At 40.5% G+C, this 14,036-nt stretch overlaps 1 protein-coding gene across 1 annotated transcript; it reads left to right on the top strand.

The window, feature by feature from the left end:
• Positions 1–11,040: 11,040 nt before the first annotated feature.
• LOC121952992 (complement C1q-like protein 2) lies at positions 11,041–13,567 on the top strand. The gene is made up of 4 exons (XM_042499889.1): positions 11,041–11,258; positions 11,389–11,460; positions 12,880–13,011; positions 13,122–13,567. The coding sequence occupies exons 1-4, from the start codon at positions 11,081–11,083 to the stop codon at positions 13,403–13,405; spliced, it is 666 nt and encodes a 221-aa protein (XP_042355823.1). The 5' UTR covers positions 11,041–11,080; the 3' UTR covers positions 13,406–13,567.
• The last annotated feature ends 469 nt before the right edge of the window (positions 13,568–14,036 follow it).

Raw genomic sequence — 14,036 nt, 5'->3', positions numbered from 1 at the left:
TTTTTACCAACATCAGTCCTAATAATAAATACTAAATATTCATTCATTCTCTTAATATTAACCCTTTAAATGCCAGTTTTTTGTCATGATACCATGATCCCCTCCTACACATACACACACACACACACACACACAATATAAACTACATAAAAAGTAGATTTTTTTTATTATCACAGCCTGGGATAGTCACTAAATTAGTAGTAGTAGTAGCAGTAATAGTATGATTTTGTGCAGTGTCAAAGGGTTAAAATCTGTGACGTGCACTTACTTTGATGACAGTCCTTGAACTTGATGTGGAGCCTGTGGTTAGAAATGATGACGGCTTTATCCGCACAGCCAACACGTAAAAAACTGAGCAGGTCACCTGCAGAGACACAAAACAAACAAACAGTTAAAATTTAAACAGCAAAAACCACCTGTTTATTTTCAGGCTTCATTAGATTTACTGGAACTATAATCATAACCTCTAATTTATATCTTCATAGCTGTACTTTGAGCAGAAAAGTGCATTCACATGAGCAACTATACCAAAATGCAGTGCAGTGCACATGCACATAGAGTACAAGCCACAATTATTTATGAAAAAAATAAAAAAATAACCCCTAAGGGGTTAAAGCAGCATGCATTGATTTTTTTGGCCACTTGATTTCCAGGTCAGTCTCCAAAATCAAATATTATTTGAAGCAATGTACATTTCTGCAAACCACAGACATGTTGCTTTCTATGCAGAGTCATATCAGTTCCAGGATTTCAGGCGTAGCAAAGAGCAACAACAATGAGGTCAAAGGTCAGCGGTCACAGCTCCCTGACAGTGATGGATGGAGCACATAAATATTTCCGTGACCTGCAGCCATCCGGGATATTTAAGGAAGGACAAACAGCCACTCAACAAAGCCACTGCAGATATTGTTAATTCAAAATGCATAATTACAGATATTTGTCAGCACAGTTTGTTTTGATTCATTTGAAACTTCCACGAATGTTCTTCGATAAAAAAAGTGACTAAACTGATTTGTCATCAACACTTCTGTCAACACATTTATATCTGTGTGCTCAAAGGCCGCTCTGGAGGCGACCTTATCAAGATTTCTCCAACATTATTATTTTTTCTCCATGATGCTTTCTTCACTGGAGGGTCCCTTCATCACGTTTTCTCCACCAGAAGGGCACCATGAGCGGGCACTTCGTCACGTTTTCTCCGCTAATTGGGCACTTAAAGGATGCTTCATTATGTTTTTTTACACTGATGGGTAACCTAAAGGGCAGTTCATCATGTTTTCCCCAATAGAAGGGCATCCTAGATGGCACAAAATCACGTTTTCTCCACTGGATGGGTGCCATGGCAACTAACCCGAGCCAGGCCAACTGTTTTTTCCGTTTCTAGTCCTTTTCTTTTGGCCTCATATTTTGCGTACAGACATGGGTGTCGTGGATATGATCATCTTACTGTCAGAGAGAAAGCAAAGAAGCCAAAATGACAAACTTTTCTGTCAATAGTCTCTAATCGAATATTCTTCTGAGCAAAGCTCGCAGGAGATTATCCAAACTTTTCCTTTTCATTTTATGGAGAAAATCTGCAAAACCTCACTCCTGAGAGATGTTTTAGTTATTATGACTCTAAATCTTATTGAATTCTCCACTAATCCGATTCCCTGTGTGTGTGTGCGTGTGTGTGTGTGTGTGTGCGTGTGTGTGTGTGTGTGTGTGCGTGTGTGTGTGTGTGTGTGAGGTAGCGGAGGTGTTGCAGCTCTACCTGCAGCTCTCAGGTCAGCCTGTAACGGTGTTAATTACCGTCCTCACTCTGTCATTCTGTTTAATGTCGGCTCATTAACCTGCTTCAAACTGTCTGTTTATCGACACCTTCTGCTGCCGTCGTCTTCCGCTCTGTTCGCTCTCGCTTTGCTCTCCGCTTCAACTCGTTCTTTGTTCCTGTTCCTTTTTTTTCTTCCTGTTTGTGTTTCATCCGCCCATCTGTCTCCCTCCTTTCTGTCCTCCTTCTCGTTTTGTTTGGACAGTCTTATTTAGTCTTCGATGTGAAATGAGAAAACAAAAAAAGCAAAACAACTCGGTGCTCCGTCTTCCTCCAGAAGCTCGCTTCAAATCTCAAACTTGCTTTTTGTCTCATTTTTAACTTCCATCTCTTCTTCTAACTTCTTCTTTTGTCCTTTTTCTGACACCGTTTCTTCCTCTCTTCCTCCCTCGCTGCTCCGGCTGTCTCTCTCTCTCTTTTCCTTCTTCTTCTCTTTTTTGTGAAGCTACTTTAGCTCTGAAAGCCTCCCTGGAAGCCATTAGTTTCCTTTTACACTCCACCAAACATTCAGTTAATTTTTCAACCATGACTGTCTGCTGGCTGGATTTTTGGGAGACAAAAACTTCCTGACATATGGCAGCGCTCAGAACCCCCAAAATGTTCCTCAGTGATTTTAAGTGACGTTCCTCCGCAGACACGAGGCTCCGTGTGGAAATTATTCATGTGTACAAATGTTAGTAAGAGCTCCCACAGTGAAGGCACAGCCCTCTACGTTAGTTTTGTTCTCATGAGATGCAACATAATGCAGCGGTGTTTCACCTTCTGACAGATGAAGGTAATCTGCGTAAAAGTAAAGGATATTAATACCTCTCCCCCACCGTCAAGACTGTAAGTATAAGAATACAGAAGTAAAGATACACTGATGACTCAGGACGAGACTGCGGGACGTTAAACAGAAGGACTCTGAATATAGAAAATTAGAAAAGGGTCACTCCTCCGAAGACATTCGAGTCCATCGAGCCAAAACACCCGAGTGCCGCTTCGCTTTTCCTATTTTAGCAGAATACGTCTTTGAAGTCTGGCTTGATTTAGAAATCCAAAAACCTTCAGCTGTATGTGTGTGTGTGTGTGTGTGTGTGTGTGTGTGCTCGTGCACGTGTGTGAGGCGACTGATCGTCAAACGCTCTGCAGGAGAAGAAACGAGTGGAAACGAGGCCGATGTTCAGGCGACGGACAGCAGATTGTTTTGTTGTTTCACTGTTTTGTTCTCACCCTGATTAAAGAGCCGTGCTTCGGTTAAAATAGATCCAGACGTTTTATTTTGGGAGGCGGCAGTCAAATTTGTGACGGGAAACACAACTTCAGCTGTGAGGAGAAACAGCTGTGTGTGTACATTTACTCAGGTACTGTACTAAAGCACAATTTTGAAGTATTTTTACTCTATATGAGTACATTTTACTACATTTATCTGAAATCTTTAGTTGCTTTTTACAGACTCAAATATTCAACAACACTCAACAAATTAATGAAGATGTATTTTCACAGATTAAATTACCCAACAGTATATAAAGTTATTAAAGTGACATTCATGCAATTATACTCAACTTGTGGCGCACAGGCCAAATATGGCCCCTGACGGGATGCCACATGGTCGCCCAAACATTTTCTAAATCACAATTTTGATGCCAGAGAGCATAAAACAGCATCAAAATAGAGCTTGTTGATCAAAAAAGTGCCAGAGGAGGATTCCCTACACCCCCGACAGAGGTCCTAGATAAGACCCTAATGTCCTAAAATCCTAGAAATTTCCTAAAATCACAGACACTGTCTTTAAATCCTGTAAACTACCTAAAATACTAGAAATGCCCTAAAATCCGAGAAATGTTCTAAAATTTTGGAAACATCCTAAAATTCAAATATGTCCTAAAATCCTAGAAACATTCAAAAATCAAATATCCTAAAATCCTAGAAACGTCTTTAATCGTAAAAACATCCTGAAATCTGAGAAAGGTACTAATATCATAGAAATGTCCTCAAATCCTGGCAACTTCCTAAAATCTGAGAAATGACCTAAAATCCTGGAAATGTTCTCAAATTCGAGAAAGTCCTACAATCCCTAAAATATTCCAAAGTCTGAGAAATTTCGTAAAATCCTAGAAAAAAGTATGAGGCTGCCGCGACTGGCCCCTGGCCTCCAGAGCAGAGCCAGTCAAGTATCCCTGCTGTGATGCATCAATAATTATAATCCATAAATATAATAAACGTCATTCTGCATAATTACTCTTTTACTTTTGGTAGTTTTAGTACATTTTGAAGTGTATTATTAATATATATTTTGATACTTTTACTTCAGTAAAGGATCGCAGTACTTTCTCCACCTCTGCTGTGCTTCAGGTCCAGTCATTATGAAAACCGAGGAGTCGGCGGAAAAAACAGCTGATGGACCACACACACACACACACACACACACACACACACACACACACAGTCATGCATCTTTTGCCAAAACACACACTCATGCTTGTAAACTGCCAAGAAATCCAACAAATGAGAGAGAAATACACAATTTGGCAGCTGTACATAATCACAGATGCTCATTCCAATACACATGCATGTTTACACTCGCAAACACACAAGCACACACACACACACACACACTTTGATGTGCTGAGTACTTGTGTTATGTGTATCCAGTGGTACAGTAGCAGGCCGGGGTAATTGTCCCATTTACAGACACACTCTGGAGACAACACAGACCTGCTGCCAGCAAACACACACACACACACACACGCACGCACGCACACACACACACACACACACACACACACTCTGAGCAGCACAGTCACTACGCTGTGGAAGAAGACGTCGGTTCAAACACTGACAGAATCAGATGCAGCATATTCTCATAGATCGGCTCGTATGATGTCTGTGTGTAACTTCTGTTGCTGTCTTGGCAGCAACAGAAAAACTCTTGAAAAGAGATTTTTAATCTCAAGAGGTTTTTACTGGTTAAATAAAAGTGAAATAAATCAAAAATAACTGGTCGAGCCACAGGGTCCAGAATTCTCCTCAGTCATTACTTCAATCAGCACCACGGACAGCAGCCGAAGCACACTTCTCTTATCTAAGAATTTAATGCTGTTTTTTCTATTTCATTTCTATATTCTGCTCTTTATTATTGTAATTATGATTATTATTATTATTATTATTATAACCATATACCCTGGACTCAAACAACCACAGTGTGATTTCTTAAAAAAAAATTGGTAAAATATCGCCTTCCTACAAGAACCCCTGACAGCTTTTGTTGTGGTTGTAATGACGACTGCAGCCTGTAGGAGGCGTCAGCAGGACTTCAGACTAAAAAAAACGTCTTTATTCTTCACCTTTCTGCGCTCGTTATCTTTGTGTTAGTTTGCATAACATGATTTTAGTCAGCTCTGCGGGGAAAAATGATTTCAGTGTCAAAAGGTCTGAATTAATTAAGGTTTTAAAAAAAAAGTTTCTCAGTGCCGCTGAAGTGAATGTAAACAAAACACCAAACAGCAGCGAGATGCTGAAATGAGCCTCCTCTCTCTCTGTGCTCAGGTTAGTTTTTGGCCGTCAGTCAGCCGGCCGCAGAGTCTCGGCGAGAAGCTGCTGGTCACCTGCCCCGACAACATGATGGAGAGCACAAATGAAAACAGATGATGGTCTGTTTTAAAAGGCTCATCAGTGGAGTTCTCGGCTGAGAAAGCTCGATTTCACACCAGAGTTTTCACCGACTCTCGGAGTAGAACTGCTGATGTACGAAATGCCACAGAATAATTGCTGGGGGGTTTCGGCTCCAGGGGGAATTATGTCAGGCGGTCTTTGGATTCAGACTGAATTTCCCAACAACTATTATCAGAAGGAGAAACTGCATGAATGTTTTATTAAAACTGGATACCAGACATGGTGCCAATCACTCAAATGAGAAGTGCTCGCCTGAAAGTTTCTACTAAGAGGGTTTCCATTAGATATTTCTGCAAAACTTAAGGGATATTTTAAAAATGTCGATAAAAGACAATTTTGAGATGACTGCGTTTTTACTGAGTGATGTTCTGCAGCTTCTCCTCTGGCGATAACATCCCAGTAACCATGGCGATGGATGTTCAAAACATCAGGAGCTTTATTTCTATTGCAGCCACCAAACTAGCCGTCATTATTTCCGTAGGCAACGTAGGCGTGTTATGGAGCCATGATGGAAAGGAGAGCCCCTTACACGTGGGAGTGGCCACGTATGAGGGATTTCTGGGAGATGTAGTCCATGATTTCACAGAGAAACTGTGGATTCAAAACTTCCTCAGAGTTATGTGATGCAATAACAGCTCTTGTAGCTCCTGCTGCATCATGAGGGAGCCAGTTCCTACATAGACATTACATCATGTGACCTCACAGCGTCATGTGACCTCACAGTGTCATGTGACCTCACAGCGTCATGTGACCTCGAAAAGACTAACAAGTCTTTCCATTGCAGTTTTGTGAAATACGGCTTTTTTAAACTGGCTGAAATACCACCTCATGTGAGCGTAAAACTTTTTGGGGCAATAAATGGGAGTTGTTGTTTTTTTAATTGATGCATTTCTATTAGGCGTATTTTATATTTTTAATTTGCACAATTTGAGGGTTAATGGAAACTCACCTACTGACTATGTTCAGTAGTGTTTTGACGATTACGCTGCCTGTTCAAGGCGGGAATACCTCGCCGTTCTGTATATTACGTCTGATGAAAGAAAGGGGGACTCACCTCTGAGCCTAGGACAGAGGTAGTAACAGACCTGAAATGAGGTCTGTGTAATAGCTGGAAAGACGTGATGAGTGGCGCCACAGGTGTGACATTTTGATGTCGTATTTATGAATGCGACCCACCGCGGGATATTTAAAAAGCAACTGTTTGCATCGGTTAAAACAGAGAAGAGCAGCAGCTTTAAATGAAAGAACAATGAGATTCAGGAGCTCACTTACCCAAAGATCGTGCATAAAGACGGACAGTGATGTGGTTAACGTTTCTGTTTTGTTTTGAATAAATCTGAATAGTTTGAGATAAAGAAGGATGAAAGCCCTTTTTATTACTTTTGCTTTTTATCGTCCCGATATTTTACCTTGAAGTTAGAAACAGTTTTTTTTGCGGTGTAAATATTTCATGAAGTCACTCTGAGATCGGTCTCCTCAGAGGCGTTCCCTGCATAATTTCCTAACAATATTCGCCGGGTTGTTATCGTTTTATAGACGAACATTAATGTAATCGCCTCCTGTTTGTGTGAGTCACACTCACTGCAGATCACTGCAGATCCTGCCCAGCTACAGACCGACTACACAGCTCTCTTACTCCGTGTGTGTGTGTGTGTGTGTGTGTGTGTGTGTGTGTGTGCAGGCCAAATTAAATTTAGCAAAGAGAACAGTAGCTTAATAAAAATATAATAGATATATTTCTTAAAAAATGTAAAAAATAGACATGATCGTAGCAGCCAAAGTGTCGCAGATATTAAAGCAAATTAAGGTTTTCTTTTTACCAACTCTTCTATTTAATATTAATTTTAATGTGTGCATATCCATACTAAATATTGCATGAGACATTTTGTAACATCTGATTTGTATAAATGTATTATTGTTGTTTTTTGAGTTTTTTTTGGTTTGATGTGTAAATACAGTCAGTTTCCCGGCAGCTGGTTTCACTGTGTCCATGTGAAAGTGTCACCTGGTCATCTTGATGTACGAACGTTTCCACTTTCACACCTCGGATCACATAGCAGAGGTGTGAATTTGCTTTTAGCAACGCAAACACACACTCACACACTCTCTCACACACACACACACACACACACACACACACACAAACACACACACACACTCACACACAAACACACAAACACACAAACACACACACACACTCACACACTCACACACACACACACACACACACACACACACATACACAGAGGCACAGAGGGTCATATCCATTACCAGAGGAGCAGCGGAGGCAGCTGACAGCAGCACCTTTCATACCTATGGGACACACACACACACACACACACACACACACACACACACACACACACACACACACACACACACACACACACACACACACCAAGCTGTACAGTCTCTCCACTGTAACTGTTTGAGGCGTCGTGTTTTTCCACAGAGTCAGACGAGAGCACATCAGTTTAATCTGTACCGCTGTGCAGAGGTTCAGGATGTGTTAAGCGCGGCGTGCAGAGCCGGTAAAACTGCTCGCTCCACTGAAAGACGAAACTATTAAACACCACAAAAGTCTTCCTTTCTTAACCCTTTGAACCTTGAGCAAGTTGGTGCGATCTCTTTCAAAAACTTGGGGAAAAGAAAACCAGCAAGTAAGAAATGTTCCACAAATTACAAGAAATTAAAAGATTTAGAAAATTATTTTTATAAAAAAGCAAGGGAAAAACTATATTTATATTTATTTAAAATTATGTTACAAAAATATTAGATGTTTCTTTTTCCAGGTCATGTCCTTCATTTTTTCTTTTTTTTTTTTAGCTTTCTTTTTAAATTTTTTCCCCCTACTAATTTTCAGGTAATTTTCTTGTGAAAGGGACACAAGAAAAGTGATGTTGCTCCAGGTTTCAAAGGGTTAAAGTGCTTATTGAAGCTGTAGGGTGTCAATGTGTTAAATCTGTGCCATACTGAGGTATCTCGGTAATATCTAACCTTTTTCAGTCTGTTCTCGTTTCACAGTCATCAGATATTTGTCCGCTCTGTCGGTGCTCTCAGAGTACGAGTGTGTCGCCAAAAGCCACCTTCCACGTCCAACTGGAACGCAGCTGGATGGCATCAGCTGAAAACTCAGATGTACAAAACCGCTGGCATTTTTATTACACACCGGCACATGGCCAGACAGCACCAGGCTCGTCCACATACAACACACGGGCGGCGTCATCGGAGAACGCTGCCATATGGAGCCAGGGGTGTGCGTATGAAACAGGAAGGGCAGAGTAAGTTTAAAAAGATGCTGGTGACGGCTTAATATAAAAAGTGTGAGGGCGCTTACAGGATGGGTGGAAGGATCAAACAAACCCAAAACATGTGGGAATCCTGTGTTTGTTTCCTGTGTGGATGCATTTTTTTTTCTACACCTTATCATGTGCCTCTTTTGTCGAAATCTAACCGTCCGCGACTTTGTTGTGTAATCCCGACCATCATGACGTCCGCAAAGCGGCGCTATGTGACGAGTCGGGATGAGAATGTTTCACCTTTTTTCTGTGAAAATGATGTTTGTAAAATCCCTTTTTAGCAAAACAAATCAGTCTGTAATAAACGCGTTCATGTGTCGTCCCAACACATTAACATTTTCTCTGAATGTGCAGCAACAAACCTAAAAGGGGGGGTGGATGTGGGGGGGGGGGGGGGGGGGGTTCCTGACGCAGCAGCACGTTAACTCCGAGGTTAAAAGGAGCAGACCTTCATGTTAAAGAAAATGCTCTGAGCGTTAATCTCCTCTTCGCCCTCTGACCTCAGAGCAGCAGAGACACGGAGCCGAGTGGTGACGATCACATGCATCATATTCAGATTTTTTTCTTGCTCTTATTCTGAAAATGACAATATTCCTAATAAGCTGTTTATGTGACAAATGAAAATAAATATTTCACTAATATTCCCATTTACATGCATACTCCAAAATATTTTTGCTTTATGCACTAATGGGGGGCCCCGCCTCCGTGCTGTATCCAGATCTTCCTAATACATCCATGCACACAGTGAGCATGCTGGCGTGCTGACAGTCTCAGCGAGCCTCTAGCATTTGACTTACAGTCTGGATGATTATTTTTCAAGCAGTTACTCCCTCTGCACACTGGCTGTCTCTTTATGGATGCCCGATTTCATCCACTTCTGCTGTGTGAACATGAAATCATTGGTTTCTGCAGACAAACAGTTGGTGGAGCCAATTCTGCAGTTGGTTCCATTAAACTGATGCAGAAGAGCTGCTACCATGGTTAGGAAGATCAAAATATGAATTAAACTTCAGCTTTTTCCTGTTTTTAATTCACACACCAACGAGAATCTACGTGATAATGTGCACAGCACAAAAGAAGAGGAACAAGACGAGCCGGGTATCAGATCAGCAACCACTTCCCTGAAGCTGGTGCTTTCCTGGTTCAACTCAAACTCATTGTCAAAAACACAAAACAAACTGATAAGATGTGCCAGAAGTGTGAGAAAATGGACCACAATCACTTCTCACCCCTCATTTGTTCTATTGCTTTTACTTGGCCGACACTTTTGTCAAAAGTTTCTCACAATAAGTTCATTCAACCATGTCGGCCCTCAGAGAGTAAGAATCACGCGCAAACATCAACTTAAGCAAATATGCCGAGCTGCTTTAAGTGTAATATTTAGAGACAAAGAAAGCTTTTACTTTTTATGTAATGGTCCCAGGTGCAGACTGCACAGATGAGCACTCAGTGTGAAGATGTGCAGAGTTTCTGCTGTCCTGAGGTCAGTGAGGACTTTGTTTCACTACTGTGGAGCGAGGACAGGAAACAGCCTCAGATTTTGTTGAGTGGCAGCAAGCGTCCTCTGTGGAGGAGTGGCAGCTGACTGGCAGTGGCAGAGCACAGTGGGCTTTGAGATTTGACAGATTTTTTGTGTTTCAAAGTCTTCAAAGTTTTGCACAGATTTCGGCATCAGATCCGAGACGCCACCTTTTGCGTCCGCATGAAACACGTCTGGACAGAATCAGCTGAGAACGGACAGATCCATTTGTAATGCCGCCACTCAGCCAGATAGCACCTGCCGCAGCTGCATGATGCACCGTTACAGCATAATATAAGGAGCACGAAGGATGAATGAAACAAACTCAGGAAATTTCTTTCACAATGGTCATCTTTCATCTGGGATAGCCCAGAATCACACACTGAATACCGGCATTAGACACTGTCCAACGGTCAAACAGGACATGACACATCTGCCCAATATGCACATGTGCGGCGTCAGTTGAGAACATGGTCGGATGAAGTCTGTCACGTCCCGAAATGAATCAGGATGGGGTCAGAGTGTAACAACGCTATATAAGGAGCAAGAGGACGCCTATAAGGAGGCTGAAATTCAGCATCAGTGGTTTGTTCCTCTTAGTGATGTTGAAACACTACGTTTTATAAAAATGCATTGTCAGTTTGTTTTGAGTTTTGGGGAATGAGGAAATCTTCAAGAACAATACAGCTCCTGTTTGTGACCCTGACCTTCACGCCTCATTTTGCCGCCGGCTACTACATAAAGCTCACGCAGGTTTACAGATGACACACTTCAACAGTTTAAGCTGCCAGAGTGAGAATGCGGATCACTGTGATTTCCCTGCTGCTGCTGCTGCTGGTCGGCTCCGTCTCCACGGATGAAAGTACCACAAACAAAGAGCCGTGTATGCAAGACATCCTCGCTATGCTGAGAGAGGTGAAGGCCATGTGTGCTCAGCAGAAGATGGAAATCAGTTCCTTGAAAAGAGAGAATGAAGGTAGAGTATTAATCAGGTAATGGCAGAGGTAACGCTTCTTTTGGAGTCCTTTTACAAGGGGATAGGAACATACGGAAGAAACTGATGGTGCAGTGAAATCAAACTCATGAGTTATTTCTCCTTTTTGCAGAACAAGCAGCAACGCTGAAAGAACTGGAGGAGCACAGGACTGAGATGGAGAAGCTGAAGCAACAGTTGCAGGGTATTTTGTTAAAATAAAAACAGCTTTGATCATTTCTATAAAAAATTAAAAATACATGCAATGTATATGATTATATATAGTATTTTTAAAGTATTCTAGTGCATGGAAGGTATTAATCACTTATGATGCAGCATAGATTCTTAGAAATGCATGAAAATGATTTCACTTTGCACGACTCCAACAATCAAACATTATGATAAAGCTTAAATTGTTATAAATGCATCAATAACACTTACTTGTAGTACTCTATGAGTCCTAACTGCAGGTAACTGTTGATTTGTGTATTGGTGAATATAGGTATTTATAATGCGTTATAAGCCTCAGTGGCCAACATCCCGTCCACTTGTCACTTTTACTCCTTTAAAACCTGAGCTTTTTGGCTGTATTTCATTAAAAAAAGGAAAGAAGGGAAGAAGGCAATGAGAAATTTAAAAAGAAATTACCCCCAAATCAGTAGGAAATTAGAAAAAAAGGTAAAAAAAAAAAAAAAAAAAAGAAAATTACCCAAAAATAATAAGAAAAAAAACCCAAAAACAAGTATTTTGATAGTATCTAATTATCTCACCCCTTGTCACCTTTTACATTTTTTTGCAGTTTGCAGGACATTTCTTACCAAATTGCTCATTTTTCCCCATATTTTTAGAGGTTAAATGCTTGTGAAAAGCATCTAAGTGCATCACAACAAAACTGATGTCGATCCAGGTGTAAAAGGGTTAATTTATCATACGTCAGATCTATAGTGTTTTATGACTGTTGATGTAGTGCATCAGTAAGCATTATGTGTGTTTATGAGTGCAGTCATGAGGCATTATGAATGCATTATAATTCACTATGAATGACCTCATAATGCATCACAGATGTGGTCTTCATAGAAAATGTGACCAAAAACAATGAATATTTTAATAATACATGTTCAACTGTTAAGTTAAATTTACGAGACTATCAATATTCTAACATGTAATTTCTTTTCAGTTTATTCCTTTAAGATCAGGACCTGACTAGAATGTTTGTGTTTGGGGAAAATGAATGTGACTTAGTGCTCGACTGATACGGGATTTTATGAGTCTGATAACAACTTAAGAGGGCGTAAAAGCGACGTCTCGACTTGAGGCAATCTCAGTCGAATGAGGAATCTCCGGCTGATGATTCCAGTCCATGATTTTTATCTACAGAAACAGTGTTTGCTTGCTTAAGAAAACTGCAGTTACAATCTCTATTTGCAAGATAATTCGTTTTCAAACTCTAGAAAAGACGTGTTACAATACTTGCAACCACCACGGTTTTCACCTTCTGTAAAGCTTTCGAACTGTCAAACATGGCTTTCAAATGTTCTTGTGAATTTTTTTTTCTGTTTTTTTTTTAAACTCAAGACGATATTTGATTTAAAAAAACATGAACACTGCTCTCTCTCTCTCTCAGTCAAACAGGTGGCTTTCTCAGCCTCTCTGGTCGATTCACAAGACAAAACTTTCGGACCCTTTGACACACACATTCAGCTGATCTTCAGTCGTATCACCACAAACGTTGGACAAGCCTACAACCCGGAAACAGGTACCTAAATTCTGACATCTTAACTCTAAATTTGCTGATGTCAGTCTTGTTTACAGATGTTCTAAAACTTGAATTTTCCATTTAAAATGACAAAATCAAATGTCCAACAGGTATTTTCACTGCACCGGTGAGAGGAGTCTACAACTTTGAGTGGAGCGTGGGTGCACGTGGAGATAATGCTCATGCTACAGCGGCTGCGCTGTTCAGGAACTCCGAGCACATTTTTCTTGCGTGGGAGAAACAAGGTTCTCACTTTGGGTCTGCTTCCAATGCCGCTAACCTGTTTCTGGAGGCTGGAGATGCTGTATATTTGCATCTGCCGGGCAACGCAATAGTGTTTGACAGTAACAATCGCCATTCCACCTTCAGTGGTCATCTGATTTTCACCGTGTAAGACGGGAAGTTCCTGTTTTTCTTCCCGTCTGTTATTGTTTTATCGTTGTCTTGAACATTTCTGGCACGTAATAGATCTGAAAATGAAACTGTCTTGATTCACTGTGTAGTTGAAGCCAATGAGCAGTACAAAATTCACAGAAAATAAAATTTTTAATCAGCATCCAACGGCATCATAAACAATGATTGCATCTTTTATCAGATTTTAAAGTGATTTCTTCCTTCTGATTCTGTTTTATATTCTAATTAAAGAATAAAAATATAATTACAATACCATCCCTGAGCATTTCTTATTATTTTAATTTCTACTTTAAAAATAGAGGAATGAACGAAGGAAATTAAATTGGTCTGAAAGACGTTTTGTGCAACAACATTATCGGTTAAACCAAGATTACTTCTGTAAGTCAGGCTTATTTTCAGAAAACGAATTTCCTGAAGAAGGTTTAAAATATATTTTAGGTGAATTTTCAATGGAAACCGATCCCTGCAGATCCCTTTACTGTTACACTTTAACTCAATTTGCAGTAAATGTCAAAAGTGTTACATTTTAACAAAGTCTACACTTTTTTTTGAAGGCAGATTTTAGCTAGATTTAACAAAACAGACGCAAGAATGGATAAGTGATTACTCTT

Source organism: Plectropomus leopardus, chromosome 13 (genome assembly GCF_008729295.1).
Source record: "Plectropomus leopardus isolate mb chromosome 13, YSFRI_Pleo_2.0, whole genome shotgun sequence".
Lineage (NCBI taxonomy): Eukaryota > Metazoa > Chordata > Actinopteri > Perciformes > Serranidae > Plectropomus > Plectropomus leopardus.
This window is presented reverse-complemented; position numbering and strand designations above follow the sequence as displayed.